This window comes from Botrytis porri (genome assembly GCF_014898465.1).
Source record: "Botrytis porri strain MUCL 3234 chromosome Unknown BPOR_006, whole genome shotgun sequence".
NCBI lineage: Eukaryota > Fungi > Ascomycota > Leotiomycetes > Helotiales > Sclerotiniaceae > Botrytis > Botrytis porri.
The window spans coordinates 2,967,801-2,988,233 of NW_024066080.1; the positions used below are offsets into that span (position 1 = coordinate 2,967,801).

The 20,433-nt window shown below is 41.2% G+C and overlaps 6 protein-coding genes across 6 annotated transcripts; 3 read left to right on the forward strand and 3 right to left on the reverse strand.

The window, feature by feature from the left end:
• Nucleotides 1–328: 328 nt before the first annotated feature.
• Nucleotides 329–4,001, forward strand: EAF01_005363 (uncharacterized protein; the record flags this gene model as incomplete). The annotated part of the gene is made up of 2 exons (XM_038913618.1): nucleotides 329–808; nucleotides 858–4,001. 2 exons carry the CDS (start codon nucleotides 329–331, stop codon nucleotides 3,999–4,001), a joined length of 3,624 nt encoding a protein of 1,207 aa, XP_038771704.1.
• A 2,667-nt stretch (nucleotides 4,002–6,668) lies between these two features.
• On the forward strand, nucleotides 6,669–8,769 carry EAF01_005364 (uncharacterized protein; the record flags this gene model as incomplete). The annotated part of the gene is made up of 4 exons (XM_038913619.1): nucleotides 6,669–6,999; nucleotides 7,051–7,181; nucleotides 7,234–7,500; nucleotides 7,552–8,769. The coding sequence occupies 4 exons, from the start codon at nucleotides 6,669–6,671 to the stop codon at nucleotides 8,767–8,769; spliced, it is 1,947 nt and encodes a 648-aa protein (XP_038771705.1).
• Nucleotides 8,770–8,911: 142 nt separating this feature from the next.
• Nucleotides 8,912–10,230, reverse strand: EAF01_005365 (uncharacterized protein; the record flags this gene model as incomplete). The annotated part of the gene is made up of 3 exons (XM_038913620.1): nucleotides 8,912–9,358; nucleotides 9,564–9,927; nucleotides 10,125–10,230. The coding sequence occupies 3 exons, from the start codon at nucleotides 10,228–10,230 to the stop codon at nucleotides 8,983–8,985; spliced, it is 846 nt and encodes a 281-aa protein (XP_038771706.1). The 3' UTR covers nucleotides 8,912–8,982.
• A 416-nt stretch (nucleotides 10,231–10,646) lies between these two features.
• Nucleotides 10,647–12,540, forward strand: EAF01_005366 (uncharacterized protein). Its single transcript, XM_038913621.1, has 5 exons — nucleotides 10,647–10,973; nucleotides 11,032–11,063; nucleotides 11,132–11,487; nucleotides 11,554–11,643; nucleotides 11,790–12,540. Exons 1-5 carry the CDS (start codon nucleotides 10,957–10,959, stop codon nucleotides 12,459–12,461), a joined length of 1,167 nt encoding a protein of 388 aa, XP_038771707.1. The 5' UTR covers nucleotides 10,647–10,956; the 3' UTR covers nucleotides 12,462–12,540.
• A 1,830-nt stretch (nucleotides 12,541–14,370) lies between these two features.
• Nucleotides 14,371–15,939, reverse strand: EAF01_005367 (uncharacterized protein). Its single transcript, XM_038913622.1, has 3 exons — nucleotides 15,053–15,939; nucleotides 14,688–14,996; nucleotides 14,371–14,628 (listed from the first exon to the last, which is right to left on the reverse strand). Exons 1-3 carry the CDS (start codon nucleotides 15,863–15,865, stop codon nucleotides 14,497–14,499), a joined length of 1,254 nt encoding a protein of 417 aa, XP_038771708.1. The 5' UTR covers nucleotides 15,866–15,939; the 3' UTR covers nucleotides 14,371–14,496.
• A 588-nt stretch (nucleotides 15,940–16,527) lies between these two features.
• Nucleotides 16,528–17,054, reverse strand: EAF01_005368 (uncharacterized protein; the record flags this gene model as incomplete). Its single annotated transcript, XM_038913623.1, has 3 exons — nucleotides 16,528–16,632; nucleotides 16,687–16,834; nucleotides 17,050–17,054. 3 exons carry the CDS (start codon nucleotides 17,052–17,054, stop codon nucleotides 16,528–16,530), a joined length of 258 nt encoding a protein of 85 aa, XP_038771709.1.
• Between the last annotated feature and the right edge of the window lie 3,379 nt (nucleotides 17,055–20,433).

Genomic DNA, 20,433 nt, shown 5'->3' on the forward strand with positions numbered 1-20,433 from the left:
AAATACCTACCTAGTACTGACTGTACCTACGCTCCTTCCTACCTACCTAGTAGTAGTACCAATCTCAGCCAATCACTCAAATGCTACGATTGTGACGATAAGAGATAAATACCTGGATGGCTTATATAATCAAAAGTTTTTTTTTTTCTGCCGCAACTTGTAGATGCCGTTCATTTGATATAGACAAATTCTTTCGAGAAGGTAAAGTTTCCCATGAATTGAAGGATTTGCTTTGATCGTAAGTATTCATTTTGCTTTAAGCTTGATTAGTCTTTTAGACATACTCTCATTGAAACACATCGACTAATCAATTGCGCTCAGCTTCACCATGGCTCCCTCGAAGCCTACCTCCACTCCTACAAATACCAAATGGACTCACGAGTTTGATACCGTTCGAAGAGAGAAACTTTTCCGAGACCCTCCAAAAGATCACACAGCATATCCTGCACTTACCGCTGCAGTTGCTCCTCATATCGAATCATTCAATGCACTGTTCGAGAAAGATGGTTTAATTGCTCAAGGGTTATTGGATATTGGATCCAAAACCTACCTCGATGGAGATGATAGATTAGGCCCACGAGGAAAGAATAAGTTGACTGTGAGGATTAAGGAAGTCTTCGTCGAGAAGTCTATGTTACCTGCATCCAACAAGTTCTCTACCAAAAACAGAGAAATCTTACCGGCAGAGTGCAGAGAACGACATGTTACCTACAGAGGAAAGATGTCGGCGCGCATGGAGTACTCGATTAACAACGGGGATCCAAAAGAGTTTATTAGAGATCTTGGGCAATTGCCTTTGATGTTGATGGTACAAGCCTCCGTGAATTTCAGATGTGATTTGAGCTGACCTTTTCTAGTCAAATAAATGCCATCTTCAAAATAACTCACCAGCACAGCTCGTGCAAAAGAAAGAGGAATCCGAAGAACTTGGAGGATACTTCGTGGTGAACGGAATTGAGAAAATTATCCGTCTTCTCGTTGTCAATCGAAGAAATTTCCCTATGGCCATTATCAGACCTTCATTCAAAGGCAGAGGCCCAACATACACCGAATTTGGTATGCTCATTCGATCCGTACGACCCGATCAAACCTCTCAAACCAATGTTCTTCACTATCTCAACGATGGAAATGTTACTTTCCGTTTCTCGTGGCGCAAGAACGAATTCCTTGTACCTGCTATGATGATTTTGAAGGCATTGGTGGAAACAAACGACAAGGAAATCTTCGAAGGACTTGTTGGTGCTGCTGGTTCGAAGGGAGCGGACAACACATTCTTAACTGATCGTGTGGAATTGCTATTACGTACGTACAAGGCCTACGGTTTATATACAAAGAGCAAGACGCGAGCATACTTGGGTGAGAAATTTAGAATTGTACTTGGAGTTCCAGACACTATGTCAAACTACGATGTCGGAACAGAATTCCTGCGCAAAATTGTCCTCGTCCATCTGGGAAATACAGACGTCACAGAAGCGCAAGATAAGGACAAATTCAAGATGCTTCTTTTCATGACTAGGAAGTTGTATTCTTTGGTTGCTGGAGACTGTGCTGGTGACAATCCTGATGCGGTCCAGAATCAAGAAATTTTACTCGGAGGGTTCTTGTTCGGTATGATCATCAAGGAGAGACTTGAAGATTGGCTTCACACTAGTTTGAGAATGGCATTGAGGGACTATGTTCGACGAAGTCCAGAAAACAACTTTGCGACTCCAGAATTCTTGAAAGACTTCCCAGTCAAAATTTGTTCAAGGACAAATGAACAAGTTGGTGGTGCTTTGGAGTACTTTATGTCTACTGGAAATCTTGTCAGTCCAACGGGTTTGGATCTTCAACAAACTTCTGGATTTACGGTTGTCGCGGAAAAGATTAATTTTCTACGATTTATTGCCCATTTCCGTATGATTCACAGAGGTAGTTTCTTCGCTCAATTGAAGACTACTACCGTTCGTAAGTTGTTGCCAGAGAGTTGGGGTTTCATGTGTCCTGTCCACACTCCCGATGGAAGTCCTTGTGGACTGCTAAACCATCTTTCACACAAATGCATAATTCTTACACACGCCTCGGATGTATCTGCTCTACCCAAGCTTCTTTCTGAACTTGGTGTCGTCAGCACCGGCTCATCATCCACTGATGAAAGTGTTGTCGTCCAATTGGATGGAAAGATTATGGGCTGGTGTTCACCCAAGCAATCTCTCGTCATTGCAGATACTCTACGCTACTGGAAGGTTGAAAAGTCACATGGCGTTCCAACCAATTTGGAAATTGGTTATATCCCCAATTCGCACGGTGGACAATATCCAGGTATTTATCTATCTGCTGCGCCAGCTAGAATGGTCAGACCAGTGAAATATCTTCCTCTTGATAAAGAAGATTTTGTTGGACCACTCGAACAACCTTTCATGTCTATTGCAGTTACCGAGCAAGAGATCGAATCTGGAGAACACACTCACGTCGAGTTTGATCCCACTCACATTCTTTCTATCCTTGCCAACATGACCCCCTTCTCTGATTTCAACCAATCGCCCAGAAACATGTATCAATGTCAGATGGGCAAACAATCTATGGGTACACCAGGAACCGCCATTCGCTACAGAACCGACAACAAAGCTTACCGCCTTCAAACTGGACAAACTCCGATTGTTCGCGCACCACTTCATAACGAATATGGTTTTGATAACTTCCCTAACGGAATGAACTCCGTTGTTGCCGTCATTTCTTACACTGGTTACGACATGGACGACGCTATGATTATCAACAAGTCCGCGCACGAGCGCGGCTTCGGTCATGGAACAATCTACAAGACCAAAAAGTATGAATTGGAGGAGGGACAAAAATCTCGATCTGCTAGAAATATCAAGAAGCTCTTTGGTTTCGCTCCTGGTGGACTCGTGAAAGCTGAATGGAAAGCAGCCATTGATGAGGATGGTTTGCCATTCATTGGTCGAATGGTTCAAAACGGTGATTTGATTGCTGCATGGCATACGGTTTCGATGGACGAGAATGGAAAATACGTCAATCGAGATGGCCAAACTCATTTCGAGAAGTACAAGGAGACTGAAATTGCATTCATTGAAGAAGTCCGATTGATTGGAAACGAGAACGGAGTAGAACCTTGTCAAGCCATTTCTGTCAAACTCCGCATCCCTCGTTCTCCAGTTATCGGAGATAAGTTTTCGAGTCGTCACGGACAAAAGGGTGTTTGTTCACAAAAATGGCCAGCGGTCGACATGCCATTCACGGAATCTGGTATTCAACCTGATACCATTATCAATCCTCACGCTTTCCCTTCCCGTATGACTATTGGTATGTTCGTCGAGTCCTTGGCTGGAAAAGCTGGAGCATTACATGGTCTGGCTCAAGATAGTACCCCGTTCAAATTCGACGAGGAACATAAGGCTGGTGACTACTTCGGACATCAATTGATGAAGGCTGGATACAACTACTACGGTAATGAACCTATGTATTCTGGTATTACCGGAGAGGAGTTGCACGCCGATATTTACATTGGAGTTGTCTACTACCAGCGTCTCCGTCACATGGTAAACGATAAATACCAAGTCAGAACCACAGGTCCAGTCACACAACTTACTGGTCAACCAATCAAGGGTAGAAAGAAGGGTGGTGGTATTCGTGTGGGAGAGATGGAACGTGATTCTTTGCTGGCTCACGGTACTGCTTTCTTGTTGCAGGATAGATTACTCAACTGTTCTGATTACACCAAGTCGTGGATCTGCAAGGAATGTGGAACTTTCTTGTCAACTCAACCTACCGTTTCGGCATTCGCAAGCAAGAAGAAGGGAACTGGCGTGGTTAGATGTAGAAAGTGTGCGACGAGAGCAGAAGGAAAGTTGGGTGGAGGAGAGGTATGGGAAGATGGCAAGGGACAGAGATGGGTAGGTGGTGAGGATACCACTGTTGTGGCTGTTCCGGGTGTGTTGAAGTATTTGGATGTCGAACTGGCGGCTATGGGTATCAAGTTGAAGTATAATGTTGGACCCTGAATGGCGTGACTCGCGAAGAAATATGGGGAGAGAAAAAGACGATTGACGAATTGAAATTTGGCAGGCGTTCTTGGGAAAAGGTATAATTGTAGCATTTACAAGGGGTACTTCTTTTAATTTTGTTGGGCACTAAGTAAATGGATCGTCACAAGATAGAGATTATTGACTCAGGATTGAATGAAATGTTATGAAAACTAAAATTGCAGATGGCTTCGGGGTTATGATTTGATCTTGATTGTACAGGTCCGTGTTGGTTATGTTGGAATGTGGATCTTGAGATTGTGGAGACCTTTTGAAAGAAAATATAGATGCGTGTGTGTTGGGTCTGGTAGATGTGTTGGATGAATTTCTGTGCTCACCTCATCATCAAATAATGGTATTGGTATAAGACCAGATGATTTCTGCGACGGTTTGATGACAGATACCGGTAGATTAACAATCGGTGTAGCACTCAGAGTCTCTTCCTCTCGCCCCCAGAATTGGATGCTATTTTAGTGAAACTACTAACTAGGTAGAGAGTACATAGTACTAGACAAAGTATTTAGTGAAGACATCTACCCACCGTCCAATAAAGCATACTCAGCTAGGCAGGTACGTAAAATACAACCACGGCAAATGGATTGGATTGGATTGGATTGGATTGAATTGTATCGAGACATCTGAAAGAGGTAATAATCTTAGCTGTAGAATGGTGGATGAATGACACGAGAAAGGAGCGGATGACCAAATGAGGTAAGTAATATGCCAAGGCGTCCGCAGTGTGCTGAGGGGGGTAAGCGGCCCAAGATGGAAGAATGGCTCGAGAATGGGTGAGAAGATGGATGAAGGAGGAGAGCTCGAGGAGAGGAAGGAAGAAGTTTGAATTAGGATACTGGCATTGGTATTGGCACTGACTGGCACTGGCACTGGCACTGGCACTGACATCATGTAACAATCATTTTCACGTGTGATTCTCTAGCTAGGGAAGGTAAGCTAATGGCTAATGGTAGTACCGATCGCGGGGATCAAGAAGATGTTGGTATAGATAGGTACTTTAAGATCAGTACTGGGTATCTAGGAAGCTCGGGAGGTAGGCCCCTAGGCACTTGTAGGTAGCGATGGTGGATGAATAGGTCGGTAGATGGATAGGTAGGTGGGCAGGGGGACACTGGACTGGATAGAAGCAAAAGTTGCTTCTGACTCGGGATAGACTGATTTCTGAAACAAGAAACACAGAACGCTTGTATTCTGCACATACCGGTACCTGCCTAGTGATGGAAGAGGTGGAGAATATATCGATTTTCATCTGAATGATGGTACCTGGTGTACTAATGAGTAAGTAGAAAATCAGATGGGTCAGAGTCTCATAGATCAGATAGGAGTATGTTGATAATGGATGATTATCATCTCTATTGAATAGTAGGTATGTCTATATCATCTCCCCATCCCTACTCGTAGCTGTAGAATACATAAGTCGATACATAGTTCCCCCAACGTCCCACCTTCAGAGAAACCCTAAATACAGTAATCATTAACCTTAACCTTAATCTTGAGGATTTCTCCTGCCGAGCTCCTCTTTTAATCCTTACTCAAACTTTCTTAGAACTAGGTACGGACTAGACCTGATCTCTCCAAGATCTTACTTGATGAACACTTGGATCGACAACCACCATGCACAGAATGTATCTGTATTGGTATTTATAACGATACTACACGAGCTACACGAGCTACACCAATACTACCAATACCACCGTGTACGTGCCACTGCCACTACCACTACCACTACCACCACCACTGCGACCGAGCTACAGTCACTGTCCTAAGATGAGCTGCTGAACTTCGCCTCCAACTATGGTCGAAGGATGTTGATCTTCAAATTTTAATGATGACCACAAGTCCATCCTAATGGGACGCTACACGAATCCTAACGGCAACCTGCCGATGGACGCTTCCAACCAAACATGGCCGGGAAATCACGTTTTCGTGCAATCCGTTCTCTTGGTATAATCTTTAATTTTTCTTATTCAATATGAGTGGCCGTTCCTTCAACGCCAATTCCCAACTGACGGAGGCTCAGCCTGGAGTCATGGCAAGGTGTTGGTTCCTGGATTCCATATGAGCCCTAATCTTTTCTTGCATCCATCATAAGGTTCTTTTTGTTCCACCAAGATTCTTGGGGAAAAGAAACAAATCAAATATAAGAGTATGTAACCGTGGATATTTCGTCATTTAAGTCTCATTTCTATTTTGGATTTGCATTACTCCCTTCTTATCCCTCATTTTCTTTACACACATTCATTTACTGTCTTTTTTGGTATTCATTCATTCATTCATTCATTCATTCATTCATTCATTCATTCATTCATTCATTCACTCTTTCACTCACCCATTCTACTTGAGCACTGAGTAGTGGGGGCGGTTCTCTCTCATCGCCATCTCATTCTCGTCCATTCATTTGTTTGCACGCACTCTCATTGCAGTGCCGAAGTATTTCATCTGGTGAATCTGAAGTTACAGTTTTTCAAACTTTTATTCTGCTTTACCTTCCACCCCTTTGATATTTATATCCATCGCCAATCGCAGTCTCTACTACTGCAGCATTGTCATAACATTGAAGAGAACTTTACTTGAAGATCATTCGCCATATCTACGAGATTCCTCACTAATAATTGGCAATTTCTTATCAAAATGGTCTTTTTTCGAGGAGCCTCGATCGTGTCTTTCCTTACCATTGCTGGTTCATTTCTGTCACAAACAGCACAAGCAATCCCCAGACCTCACGATCATCGACCAAGAGGTTATGATTATGGTGTAGACATAGGAGCGCTTTTGAAACGGGATGTTACTCCTATGCCCACTACTGGAGTCTCATTTAACGGCTCCAATTCATCCATACCAGTTCGTCAAGAAATCCGGGATCTACAAAAGAATGCGGATCTTTGGGAGCTATATATTCTGGGGGTGTCAATGATGCAAACTATCAATCAATCAGATATTCGTTCATGGTATCAAATAGCCGGTAATTATCGATGCTACGTAGTAAATGGTAAACTGCTGACCTCTCAATAAGGTATCCATGGTAGACCTTATCTCCCATATGACGAAGTTCAAGGAACTCCTGGTAACGAAAATAACGGATATTGTACCCATGTCTCGATTCTCTTTCCTACCTGGCACAGGCCTTACTTGGCACTTTATGAGGTAGACATCCTATGCATGCCATCTGAGACATATTTATTGACACTTTCTGTAGCAAGTACTCCATAGTGTCGTTGAATTCATTGCAGCACAGTTCCCCGCTGGAGCCGAGAGAGACAGGTATACTGCCGCTGCAGCAAACTTCCGTATTCCATATTGGGATTGGGCTGTTGTACCACCCGCTGGGGAGAGTGTTTTACCCCCAAGTGTTTCGGAACCAACTGTTACTGTCAATGGCCCTGCCGGTGTTCAAACCATTTCCAATCCACTGTTTAGTTATCACTTCAACCCTTTGGACCCATCAGAGTTGCCTGATGCACCTGTAAGTTGAGAATGAATTGTTCATGATGATTTACCAACTAACAATTCTTAGTTCAGCCAGTTTCCCCAAACCTTGAGATACCCCACATCTAATGATGCCTCTGCTACTTCACAGAACAACCTTGTTGCTCAACAGCTTGATAATAGTGCTGCATCGTTCAGAAACCGTCTCTACAACCTCTTCACCAATTATCACGACTACAGCACGTTCAGTAATGAAGCATGGATTACCGCCTCTAGCCCAGGAGATTTTGATTCCATTGAGTCTCTTCACGATCAAATTCACGGATTGACAGGAAGTGGTGGCCACATGTCTTATATCGATTACTCTTCCTTCGATCCATTATTCTTTCTGCATCATACAATGATCGATCGTTGTTTTGCCATTTGGCAAACCTTGAACCCTGACAGTTATGTTACTCCCAGAGAAGCTTCATATAGCACTTTCACCATGACGGCTGGAACTACCCAAGATGTATCTACACCACTAAAACCATTTTATAACGCCGATGGAAACGACTTTTATACTTCTTCTGATGTTGTATCAACGGAATCTTTTGGTTACGCATATCCAGAAACTTTACCAGGAGGAAATACAACTGCTCAAGCTATCAAGGCTATAAATCTTCTATACGGGACGACTGCCCCGGCAAAAACGGTTTCTCGCGGCTTGATTCCAGGTCTCACTTCTAAATTATTAGGACGGGAGCACCAACTTAACTCGACATATGATCTCATCTCCCTTGCTCTCGCCCCAAATGGTCAATACACTGAATGGATCGCTAATATTCAGGTTGAGAAATTTGCCCTCTCCAGGTCATTCTTTATCCACGTCTTCCTTGGACCTTTCAATGATGACCCCGCCAGTTGGTCCTTCGAACCTAATCTAGTCGGCACTCACTGCGTCTTTGCGAAGCTTTCATCCTCAGGTACCGTTGTAGCTGATCCTAATCAGTTGGTCACAGGAACGATTCCCCTTACTAGTGCCTTACTCGACGATATTTCAGAAGGTCATTTGAGATCTCTGAACGATGTGGATGTCGAACCATATCTTAGAAAGAATCTCCAATACCGCATCACACTTCTAAATGACACAGAAATTGACAACTCAGCTGTCCCAAGTTTGAAGCTTAGTGTCGTGAGCTCCAGTGTTCAGCAAAGTACAGCTGATCATGAATTACCAAAATGGGGTTCGATGATTAGTCGCCTGGAGTTATTCGTCGAAGAGTTGAAGGAAGCATTGGGAAATACAACCCTAAAGGGTTATTAATTTGTTTCTGGGGTGATTTGCATGACAAGACGGGGATTTATGACTTTTTTAATCGATTTTCTTTCTTTGGGGGATAGAATTTTGTAGATGATCCGATGATACCATTTTGCATATTGGATATTGAATAGCCGATAGATGATACAATGTAGATGTTGTATGACCATCCTATCTAATTCTCAGTGATATATTATTTCATTTTTGAAACTTGATACATTACCCAAAAGTCCTCACTTTCCTCAAACTCAACACCATGAGTAGACACCCCATAAACGCAAACCATAACATTAATACCCCCAACCATCCTATCACCATAGCGGTACTCCCCACTCTCGCCACCACACTCCCATAATTCATCCGCTCGATAAATCGCGAAGCTGTCACCGCGGCCAGATGCTGCCAGAGAATAGATGTAAATGCGAAGAGGAAGGCGCTACCGCTCGTTAAGCAGATTGTAAAGCTGAGGGCACGAGAAGGAAAGGCTTTTACTTGGCGTGAGGAGGCGGGTTGTCGGGGTTTATGTCGGTTTTTCCAGCGGGGGATGAGGAGCAGCAGGAGGAGGGTTAGGAGGGTGAGGGGGAGGGCGATGTAGCTGGGAGGGGGGTGTTAGGGTGGTGGGGTGGTGGGGGTTTTGGTATTGGGTCTCTTGGGGGGTTTGTGGGGGAGAGAGGGGAGAGGGGAGAGGAGGAGAGGAGGAGAGGAGGAGAGGAGGAGAGGAGGAGAGGAGGAGAGGAGGAGAGGAGGAGAGGAGGAGAGGAGGAGAGGAGGAGAGGGAAAAGAAGGGGAAGAAAACGCACAGTAATCCATCGAATACAATTCTTTTCCTCACAGACTCGGCTAGTTGGAGGAGATTTAGGGGATCAATATCGAGATCGATATCCGTGGTCGAATGTGTATTTGTACTTGTACTTGTGCTCGCACTCGTGATTATATCCTTTAATATCCCCGCATGTTGAGCGCATTCCCATCCCGAACTCGCAAATTGAGAAGTCATACATATTCCCCGAAAACCGGTGCGGATCATGAGTGAACTCTTTTTGAGTATTTGGGGGAAGAAGAGAGCTGAGGTTGCGCTGGAGGGTTTGGGTGAGGGGGGTGGGGAGAGTGGAGGCATAGGAGAGGGAGAGCAGGTAGATGGTGTGGGTGGGGTGGGTGGTGCAGCTTAGTGGGAGGAGGACTGGGTGAGGGAGTTGTGAGTTGGGGGTTGAGGTTAGGGGGGTTGGGTAGAGGAGTGAAGCTTTAGAGAGAAATGGGGATTGGGAATAGGTGAAAACGAACTGGGAGATTGGGAGAGGAAGAGGAAGAGGGGAATACGAGATGTAAAATAAAGGGTGGGATTCTCAAATGCAGTATGTTACCTACCAGACAGGCGATACCGATACATGTGAGAAGAATCAGAAAGTGCTGGAAATCCAAACCGACGCGGAAGAAGGAGACGAAGATTGAAAGCTTGCGGGGGAGCATTATACGGGTGAGGATATATGTTCTGAGAGGAGATAAATGGGAGAATTGTATTATTCGAAATGAGATAAGTTAGTTGTTCATAATGGGGATAGTATGGAGAATTGCGACAAGTCGTGAAAAGTTAATGAAGATATTGTGGTGATGCTTGGAAGGCTTGGAGGGATTGGGACTGGGCTTACTTGCAGATATTGTTGTGGCTTATTATTGAACCAATTATCTTTGCAGCAACTGTATACATACTGTTATTATACTACGAGTATGCGAGTAGATATTCCCTTCCCGATAGATTGCCATCTATTTTGTCAAAATCATTGACCTGCATTCGATTTCGAGAAAGAATGCTGATTTATTGTTTATATTGTCCACACCCGAGCGTCCTTCACCCGTTAATTATCTCAGACAAAAGCTCCAATGTTCAGCCACCAATCAACAACCGAGAAAGCCATATAGTAGATTACTTCCCTGCGTGGACAAGGAACTTCATAGGGGGGAAGGCGCGATTACAGCGGTTGATCACTACCCTGATATTAATATCTACCAATATGAGCTAACCGAGGTATACAAGTATGCCTGTGATAGTGACATCACGCAGCAGCAGCAGCAGATTGAGCATGCTTTCAGGTTTGATAGTGTATAAAATAGCACACTCAATACTATTTCAACGTATTATATTGTATATTATCCCGATGATCGAGACTTTCATATCAATTATTGGGCGCCAGCAAAATGCCTCACATGAAATGGTGAGGTCAATTGTCATGAAAGCGTTACTTGTCATGATTTCTAAATGTTGTCACGTAGGCCACCTCAGATCAAGAACATTGAAGTTCTCGGTGAAGTCAAGGATAGCAAGTCAATACTCTTAAAATCTCATGATTATACAATAACCCTCAACTACTAGTTTCCGGCCGTCGATATCCCCGTGATATAGGTCGCCCCGTTTACCTTGGGGGCAACACATACTATCTCTTCGGCGATACTTTCTGTCATAGTTCCTCGAATCATTTTGTCGGAGTCTCCAATAACACTGTTGCCTATGTTCCAGATCCCCGAAATGATCCATTGACTTGTACATACATGCATGAGAATGCATATCAACCATCATTTATTCCTCATACGCGTAGCGAAGAAGAGTATGAGAAGGACCCAAAGAATAAGGAAAAGATTAATAGGGTTGTGAATTGGGTATTTGGGGGTATCATTGAAGATTTTCCGGGAGCAAGAGATGGGTGGGTGTTTTATGAAAAGATGTATACGGTGAGTGTTTCGAGATGCATGGGAGAAGTTCTTGGTAGGATGTGGTTTGGCTAACGACATTAAAAGCATGGATCTACGGCTGGCAAGAGTTTTGGTACAGGTGTTGCGCGGGTTCAAGTTCAACCTGACAATTCTTTGGAAGTGGACAGATTGATGGTGAGTAATGCAATTTGTGATTAATTTGTCCCCAAAAAGGTGTGATAGTCAATCTATTATGAAATTGAGATGAGAAGTTCTATTTACGGCTCTTGAACTGAATCCTTTGTGGCCTTTTTTCAAGCTTAGATTACTCACAAAATTAGGGCGACAAAATGCTCTTCGGGGAAAATGAGCCACATTTTGGTATAACAACCTATATCGTAGGAGATGATGGATATATTTATCTTTTTGGTGCTAAAGATGCTCCATCTCCAACCCTTGACCTCAAGAATCATTGGGCACGCATTCGATCGGGGTCTGATTTTACTTCGCGAGAAAATTACGAATTTCTCATTCATACTCTGGATGGAAAAAGCAAAGTATGGGATCGTTCTTATTCACTTCATCAACTCGTCAATCTCATTCCAGTCCAGGCGCAAGGCGCAATTATTAAAGTTCCGGAACTAGCACCTAAAGGACGACCATACCTTTGGTTTGGGAACAACAAGTTTCCGGCCAACAAGATATATATTGCATGTGCGCCGCGATTAGAAGGGCCTTGGGAAGAATGGGAAGGACCTGAGATTCCAAGGTTTGGAGGAGGTGGATTAAGATATACTTTATATCCACATGAAAGGAGTTGCCAGCCGGAAAAAGGGGAAATGAGAATCAGTTGGAGTGATGGCAAACAAATGGGTGGTATGGTTGTACAAGCTATGTTACACTTTGCTATGGAGGGAGAGAATGAGAATATTGTACAACAATCTGGACCATTACCGCAGTCTAATGGTGGTTGGAAGGATAAAGCGAAAGGGTTTCTGAATTCGCTCAAGTAGTGTAGGTCGAGACCGGCTTATCTTTCAACATGCAATGTCGTTCGATCAGAACTTTGGAAATATATTAGATTATTTCAGACTCTAGGGATTCTTTGGTCCAGGGACCTGATATCTCGATTGGAGTTTTTTTAATGTGAATCAAAACCTGGTGAAGATTAGTCGGCGGTGGCATACGAGATGTATCTATTCCGGAGTCGGAGAGAAAAGTAGATTGTTCAGTGCGTGACGACAGATGTATGGTTGTGTCAGAGGCAGGCAGAAGTTAGGTAGGGCTGACTGTCTGTAAAGTAGTCAAGATTTGGACGGATCAGATGACTTTGTAGAGAATCATGAAGCGGATCAGATAATTTTAGGTGGCATCAAGTGGACGTCATTCCGAGGAGAATTCAACTCCGTTCAAGGTTGGTCAATTCCGAAAGTTCGAAGAATTGGATTTCACAGTAGGCAGTCTGATCTATTCAGTAAACCTACTCCGTTCTAATAGGGCTTTTAATGTATTGTTAATTACTCAATTCCGTTTCCTTTCTATTTATTTCGCTCTTTGTCCCTTTTTATTCTGAGTCAAATACCGAATCTTAGTCCAAATTTACAAGAATCGTCTCATCGATCCTAAATTATAAGCGCTGCTACAGAAAAATGATTGTGTCTCCAGAAAACAACATTATTCTGGTTCTAGCAGTTCAGAAGCAAAATATCGAAGGTTTTCAACCAGTGCTTGATCCAGATGACGAAGCTTCTCGACATCCAGAAACGATCAGAAAAGAATATGGAGTCTGTCAATCTAGTATATATCTGAAACACCTAGACTAACGTCTCGGCAGACCCCTGGAACGGTCTAGATGACCTAGAAAATCCCCATAGTTGGCCTTCATGGCGCAAAATCACAATTGGTGTTATATTTTCCCTAGGACAGCTGGTGACTTTAATGCCAGCCAGTATGATTGCTGCAGGTCTTGGCGATATCTAGGTCGATGACTATACTGCTCAGATTGTGTTTTCTACTTAGTTTCTTGGTCTAGCTATTGGATCCTTCGTGGCTGCCGAGTTCTCTGAAGTCACTGGTCGAAAAGGTGTATGGCTATTTTGCAATGCGTGGTATATTCTGCGGGATAGCCTCCCTAATAGTCTCATAACCTTATCAGAATACTGTTTCATTCGAGAATCTTATACACCAGTTCTTCTTCGACGAAGGTCAAAATCTGAAGCTCCATCTACATCTAACTTCGAGATGACATTCAATATTCAATATTGGAAAGAACTGTTCCTCAATTGCCTGTCGGACTTATCCGCCCCTTCCAGATCTTGATACGTCGGGCAGTAATTCAATTAATCACACTCGCATTTGGAGTTGGCTTTGGCATTTACACGATTTTGATTTCAATCTTTACCACTCGTTGTATAGAGCATTACAATCAAACAGTATCAACCATCGCTACTCATTATATTGCAATCGCCATTGGCGCAATAACTGCGTCTCAAATTGGGGATCGTATCATGGACTCGCTATACAGACGTCTTTGCAACAAAAACAGCAATCATCGCAGACCAGAGTTCCGTGTTCCATATTCAATAGGTGGTGCTATTTTAATGCCTATTGGACTGTTTTGATACGGCTGGGTGCCCGAAGTGACTGGTCCATGGGCTGTAGTTGATATCGGCGCATCTGTCTTTACTCTAGGGATTATGGTATTCAGTCAAAATCTTCTTGCTTACCAACTTGGTGAGTTTGGTAATTGCGGAGCATCGGAAGATCCGGTTTCTCGAGAGGGTTCGAACGTTATAGGATTCAGTCTACCTATCTTTGGGCCCCAGATTTATGATAAATTGGGTTTCGGGTGGATTGTTTTAGGAGGTCCTATCTGTTTTGTATTGTACTATTGTGGTGAGAGAATACGTGCGATTGGTAAAGAGACTGAGAATGCAAGTTCTCGAAGGAATTGATTTGATGAATATTCTGTCTATTAGAGAACGAATGCAAGATCTTTCAAAACGCTACATAATGAGACAGAAGCTAAACTCAAGACAGCAGCTAAACTTAATTCTTCCATTCTTTTATATCCGCTCCAAAGAACTTCCACACTTTCTTAGCATCCGTATCAGTTGTATCATGACTGGAAACTTTGAGTAAATAATCATTCTCATTCTCCATGAAAAACACCCCGCGGTCCTGTGTCATACAGAAGTTAGAAGATGACTTCAAAATCGGGGGACCCATAGTTTACTTACTTTTCCAAGACTCAGTTTAGTCTTTCCCTCGATAAAGGTTGGAATGTACGGTTGAAGTGTATTCCGATATCCTCGAATCAAAGAAAGGATATTGGAACAAGCAACCTCCGCCTGTGCCATGCCTGCGAATGCCATCTTTGGACCGTTGGTAGCTGCAACATCTCCTATAGCAAATATATTTCCGTGTTTTTCATCTTCGGCTTTGACTTGCAATGTTGGTTCTACACGGATGAAACCATCTTCTGTGATTGTGTTTGGTAAAAGGGTTTTGAGTGGGCTGGAGTTTGGACTTTGTCCTGTGCATGATATCTTTTCAAGTTAGTAATCGACTCTCAAGAGACTTTACGATAATACCTATCGCATACCACAAGATCAAAAGTCTCAACTTGACCATCCCTAAATACAATCTCTGTCTCCGATGGTATGAACGGTTTAATATTAGGCAACGAAGGGCGTTCATTGAAATGAACTTTCACTCCCAGCTCCTGAAGTCGCTCATAAGCCACTTCATGCAGCTGTGGTCCAAATCTAACAAGTAAACGATCTCGAGAGTGAATCAACGTCACGTTCTTATTCGGCAGGAAACTTTTGATATCAGTTGCGAGCTCGACTCCCACTGCACCACCACCAATGACTGCAATTTTTGAAGAGGCCTGGATAGCTTTTTGACAGCTACGCAACTCGCTTTCACCACCTATTTTATCCGTCGCGGATAGTCGAGCCGGCGCAGGCTGCGATACACCCGTTGCAATAACAAGGTACTCATAAGCAATTTTCTCATTTGACGCAAGCTCAATATAATTCTTATGAATATCAACAGCCTCCCCACGAACAATAGAAATCGCTCCTTCCGGCGCACATCTCAACAATCCCTCATAAGGAATAAAAGCTTTATATTCATGACCGTCCAGCACGCTGAATCTCGGAAAGGCAAAACAATAATGCATGTGTGTATTTTTTTCTACAAGCATAACTTTGTATCCGGAAGGTATGGATGTGGAAAGGAGCCTCGCTAATTGCATTCCAGAAAATGAACCGCCTACGATGAGGATATTTTTTGGATGCGAGGTTGCGCGGTACGTGAAATGGTGAATGAGGGCTGTGAATTTTTGTTTGACGAGTTTGAAGAGGAGATGAAAGGCTATGTTGGCGATTTGGAGGTACAATAGGAAACCCATTATGTGAGAGCTCTTTGGAGATATTCGTTGTATGTATTCAGTAGCGAAGTATCTCAGAATGACTTTTTATGGTTTACAACTGGGGAGATAATCACTGAATATATATACGATAGCAGGCCGCCCCAAAGAGCTAGCGACGGATTTAAGACATAAAGCGAGTGTGTAGGTACATCTAAGTTATCTGATCCTTTAGTCATCTCCGCATCCCCAGTTTTCCTCGGTCAATTCGGAGTTAATTTGCTTGGTCGAAGGGAATATTATTCCGTGATTTCTTTTCCCTGGAAGATCACAAAACTGACGGTTTTCCCAGAGTCTCGAATTAGCAGAGCTAATGTGTCTCACGATATTCCGATAATTTATGTGGATTCGATTAAATTCGCATAAATTTTTGACAAGATCGAAAGACAGATTTCATATTTTATAGGTTGCAAGATTACTCTACTCATATGAAACCATGCCTTTTCACAGCAGCATAAAAGATCTAAGCATGGCATATTTTACTTGAAGAAACATAGTTGGTTGATTAAGACGATTCGCATTTTAAATCATATACCAAATAAGAGAAAGACACCATCGACTCGAAAAAATATCATCATTTATTCATTGACCACTGGATCACACTACTAAAGCCGTCTGCATGTTTCTTAGGGGTTGGTTCATAATCAAGCCAAGTTGGCGACAGCAGCGGCAGCGAGGATGCTGATACCACCGATGAGATAACCGCGGATCGCGTTGATTTGTTGAATTGCACCACTGGCAGAGGTAGGCTTCATGAAAATTAGCAACCACTCAGTCTATTGATAAAGCAAAATAACACATACCGAAGCAGAAGATCCAGTGGCAGTGCTGCTAGAAGCTGATCCAGTGCTAGCGCCGCTGGCGGTTGTAGTGGCGCTCTGAGCGAGCATGGCGGTGGCAACGTCGGCTTGAGTTCCGGTCAGGAGCGAGAAGCCCGGTAACAGCCGCGACCTTGACAATTGATGTGATGAAAACCATGATGCTGATAGAAGTGATGATTTCTCTTAAGGTGATGACTTGGGTGGTGTGATTGAGCTGTCTAAGATGATGGATAGATGCATACTTGATCGGCGACGTGCCTTCATATATGGGGACGAAATGAAGGGCCAAAATTTACGGTCCCGAAGGTTGAGATGCGGTCTACTTGAATCTCCACTTTGACTCACGACATTGGACATGCCAAGGGGATTCGGCGACATTCCGAAGAAATCCACTATGGGTCGATGCGCTATTAGAAAACAAGCAAGATACTTTGTGCCGTGTCCCTGCATGTGGACGTGGTCCGATAATCCAAGAAACGTCGCACTTGACCTAACGTTCGTGAAAAGTAAAAATAAAGAGAGGCGGGAAACTCTTGTCTAGGTTGTTCCTATGACCGAAGATCGATTAGATTAGATAAGATTGAATCAGATTAGCTGAGGACGAGAAACATTCTGGGGCGGCTTCAGAGTACCACAAATTATTGAGAACTGACTTCAACTAAGATGCCCCCATTTATGCTAATAATTGCCTGACGCGAGAGTTCTTTGAAAGAAGCCAAATACATAGTGGACGGAAAGAAATCAAGTGAAATGATTCCTGTTGGTCCGAAGAACCAATCAAAAGATCTTTGCTTGACGCTAATACCATCTTGCGCTGCCACCACAACATCAGATTTTCATCGGATAAGTTTGCACATATTTATTGGCTGATATCTACTCCTCCTTCTCCATTGTCCAGTATTACCATCTGATTAGATGGAAATTTCGGATCAGATAAGATGTAAGATTTCGTGAAAAAGTGGGACGTGCATGAGTCTTTTACTAAATCACATAGCAGAGTAGGCTGGTCTCCTTCTCCACACTGCTATGTGAACCCTGCTGCCACATTTCAATAGCTTCTTTGACTTGTAGAGCTTATTTTCTGCATTTGACATGGCCTGTTAATTCTTGTGGATGTTCCCGACTTCGATCCGGTATCACTTGGCAGCGTTGTTTGCTTGTGACTGCTTTGTGCTCATAGTTCAAACGCACACTTTTACAGGCGTACTTTCGCATGGAATTGAGACCAAGAGTTTTCATGATTGGCACCTTGCTACATTCAGTAATGGATAGAAACCATTAACGTAGTTTATCAGCATGTGGCCCACTTTCACCTCGATTTACACTTTCAAATCTATATTATTCAATAATAATTGAATCAATTAATTAAGATTATTAAAAATCTAATAATCTAAAATCTATTATATTATTTTGATAGATTCTTATATTATAACCTATCTTTCCATATTTACTATAATATTAATTAAAAAATACTTTTTTATTAAAATTCCCTCCTTTTTAATATTTATTATATTGAATTTAAATATCAACTTTTTATTGAAATAATATATTAAAAGCTTTTTATCTAATAAACATTCCTCCTTAATATAATTAAAAAAAATTTATACATCAATATTTGTTTAATATTTCATTTATTTTTTAAAGTATATAAATCTTTATAATCAAAAAAATATTTTTATAAACTAATCTTTCTATATTTGTAACTAGAATTAATATAATCTCGAATATAAATATAAGGAAAATTAATTGATAACAAATTATTCGAGATTTAATTAATATTGATTGAGAAAGAGCTTCTATTAAATTATAAAAGGTTTAAGAGATCTATTAATCTAAATTAAAAAAGGAAAGAGTAAATATACGAATTCAAATATTTAATTTCGAAAATACAACTTCAAAATTAAATAAAATTAAATCTATTCCTCGAAATCTTGATTTTATATTCTGAGAAACGATTAATTCCTTATATATAGTTTTAAAAGCTATAAAGAATTTAACCTTTAAAATATAATTAATATATATTTTAATAAATTCATTAATCTAATTACCATATAAACATTTTATATTGTTAAAACAATTAATATCAAATGATTAAATTAAATAACTTAAATACAATAATAAACATAAATATATAATATTATTCTCTTTATATTACGACAAACATCACATAACACATTCGCGTGTCATATGAGGGAGCCTTGAGAAGCTACAGGCTCTAGGAGCATACAGATCCCAGGAGCTCCAGATAACAAAGGTCTATATAACAAATAAGTTTCATTAGGATATAGAGCTTCGTGCTCAAAAACAATCATTAGTTTCATTACTATAGTTATAAAAATTGCAACCAATTACAACCTTATTGAATTCCTATTTGAAGTCTAATCTAAACCACCTCGAGAGAACTCTAGACACTTCCATGTGACTCTAGAGGCAGCTCCCGTAACACTTTATTGTTACAACAGTATCCAACATACCGCGTCACATGGCCAAACAATCACGTGATGGACCTAGAGGATCTAGGGGATCGAAGAATAAATGTTTAGATCTATAAGATCCAAAGGATCCAAGTAGAACAAAGCCTTATAGTTCTGTAGAAAACGAAGGTCTATATAAGAAATAGGGTTTCTTTATATATAAAGCTTTATACTTAAGAATAATCATTAGTTTTATTACTATAATTACGAGAATTGTAATTAATTATAATCTTATTGAATTCCTATTTGAAATCTAATTTAAACTATTTCAAGAGATTTTTAAACATTTCCATATAACCCTAGAGATAATTCCTATAACACTTTGAACATTCTTTCTACTTCAAATATCAATTCAATATCAACCGTCAATATAACAGCCAACAGTTCTTTTAGAAGTTAACAAACCCTAACAAACAACTTCGATAATATTGAAATGACTGATACTTTTAAGGAGATCATTATCAACGAAACACTCAAGATTGCTTTACTAGACAAGTACCAAGGAAGTCGATAGGAACTCGATACCTTTTTATTATAATTCGAAATCTATTTTAGATTTAATTAAGATAAGTTCATCGAAAAGGAATCTAAGAGTATTTAGGCTGTATCATACCTTAGAGACGAGACAGGCAAATGGATTCAGCCATACCTACACAACTATTTCGAGCATAACGATAGGGAATACATACAACCCACAAGAATCATCTTCGATAGTTTCGAAAGATTCAAAACAGAAATCCATAGAATCTTTGGAAACTCTAATGAGTTAGAGGTAACGGAAAATAAGATCTTCAATCTCAAACAGACAGAATCAATATTAAAGTATACTACAGAATTCCGAAGATATACGGGAATAATTAAGTAAAACAAAACTGTTATTATAAGTTATTATTATAAAGGACTCAAATCAGAAGTCAGACTAGAATTAAAAAGATCTGCCGAGAATGTAGACTTAAACGACCTAATCCAGGACTTCATCGAATCAGATGATTGTCTTTATTAATATTAATAAGATCAAAGATCATATAAAACCCAGGGAAATCAAAAGCAAGAATGTTATTGTAAGAATGAGGGAAGATTATATTATAATCTATAGAATTATAGGGACCTTATGGAACTAGATGTTATGTATTATAAGAAGGGGAATAATAATTTAGAAAAGAAATAAAGATAAGAAAACAATTTATATTTTGAATATGGAAAAGTAGAGTATTGGGTAGTAGATTGTTAAAGTAAGAAAGCAGAAGGAAAGAAG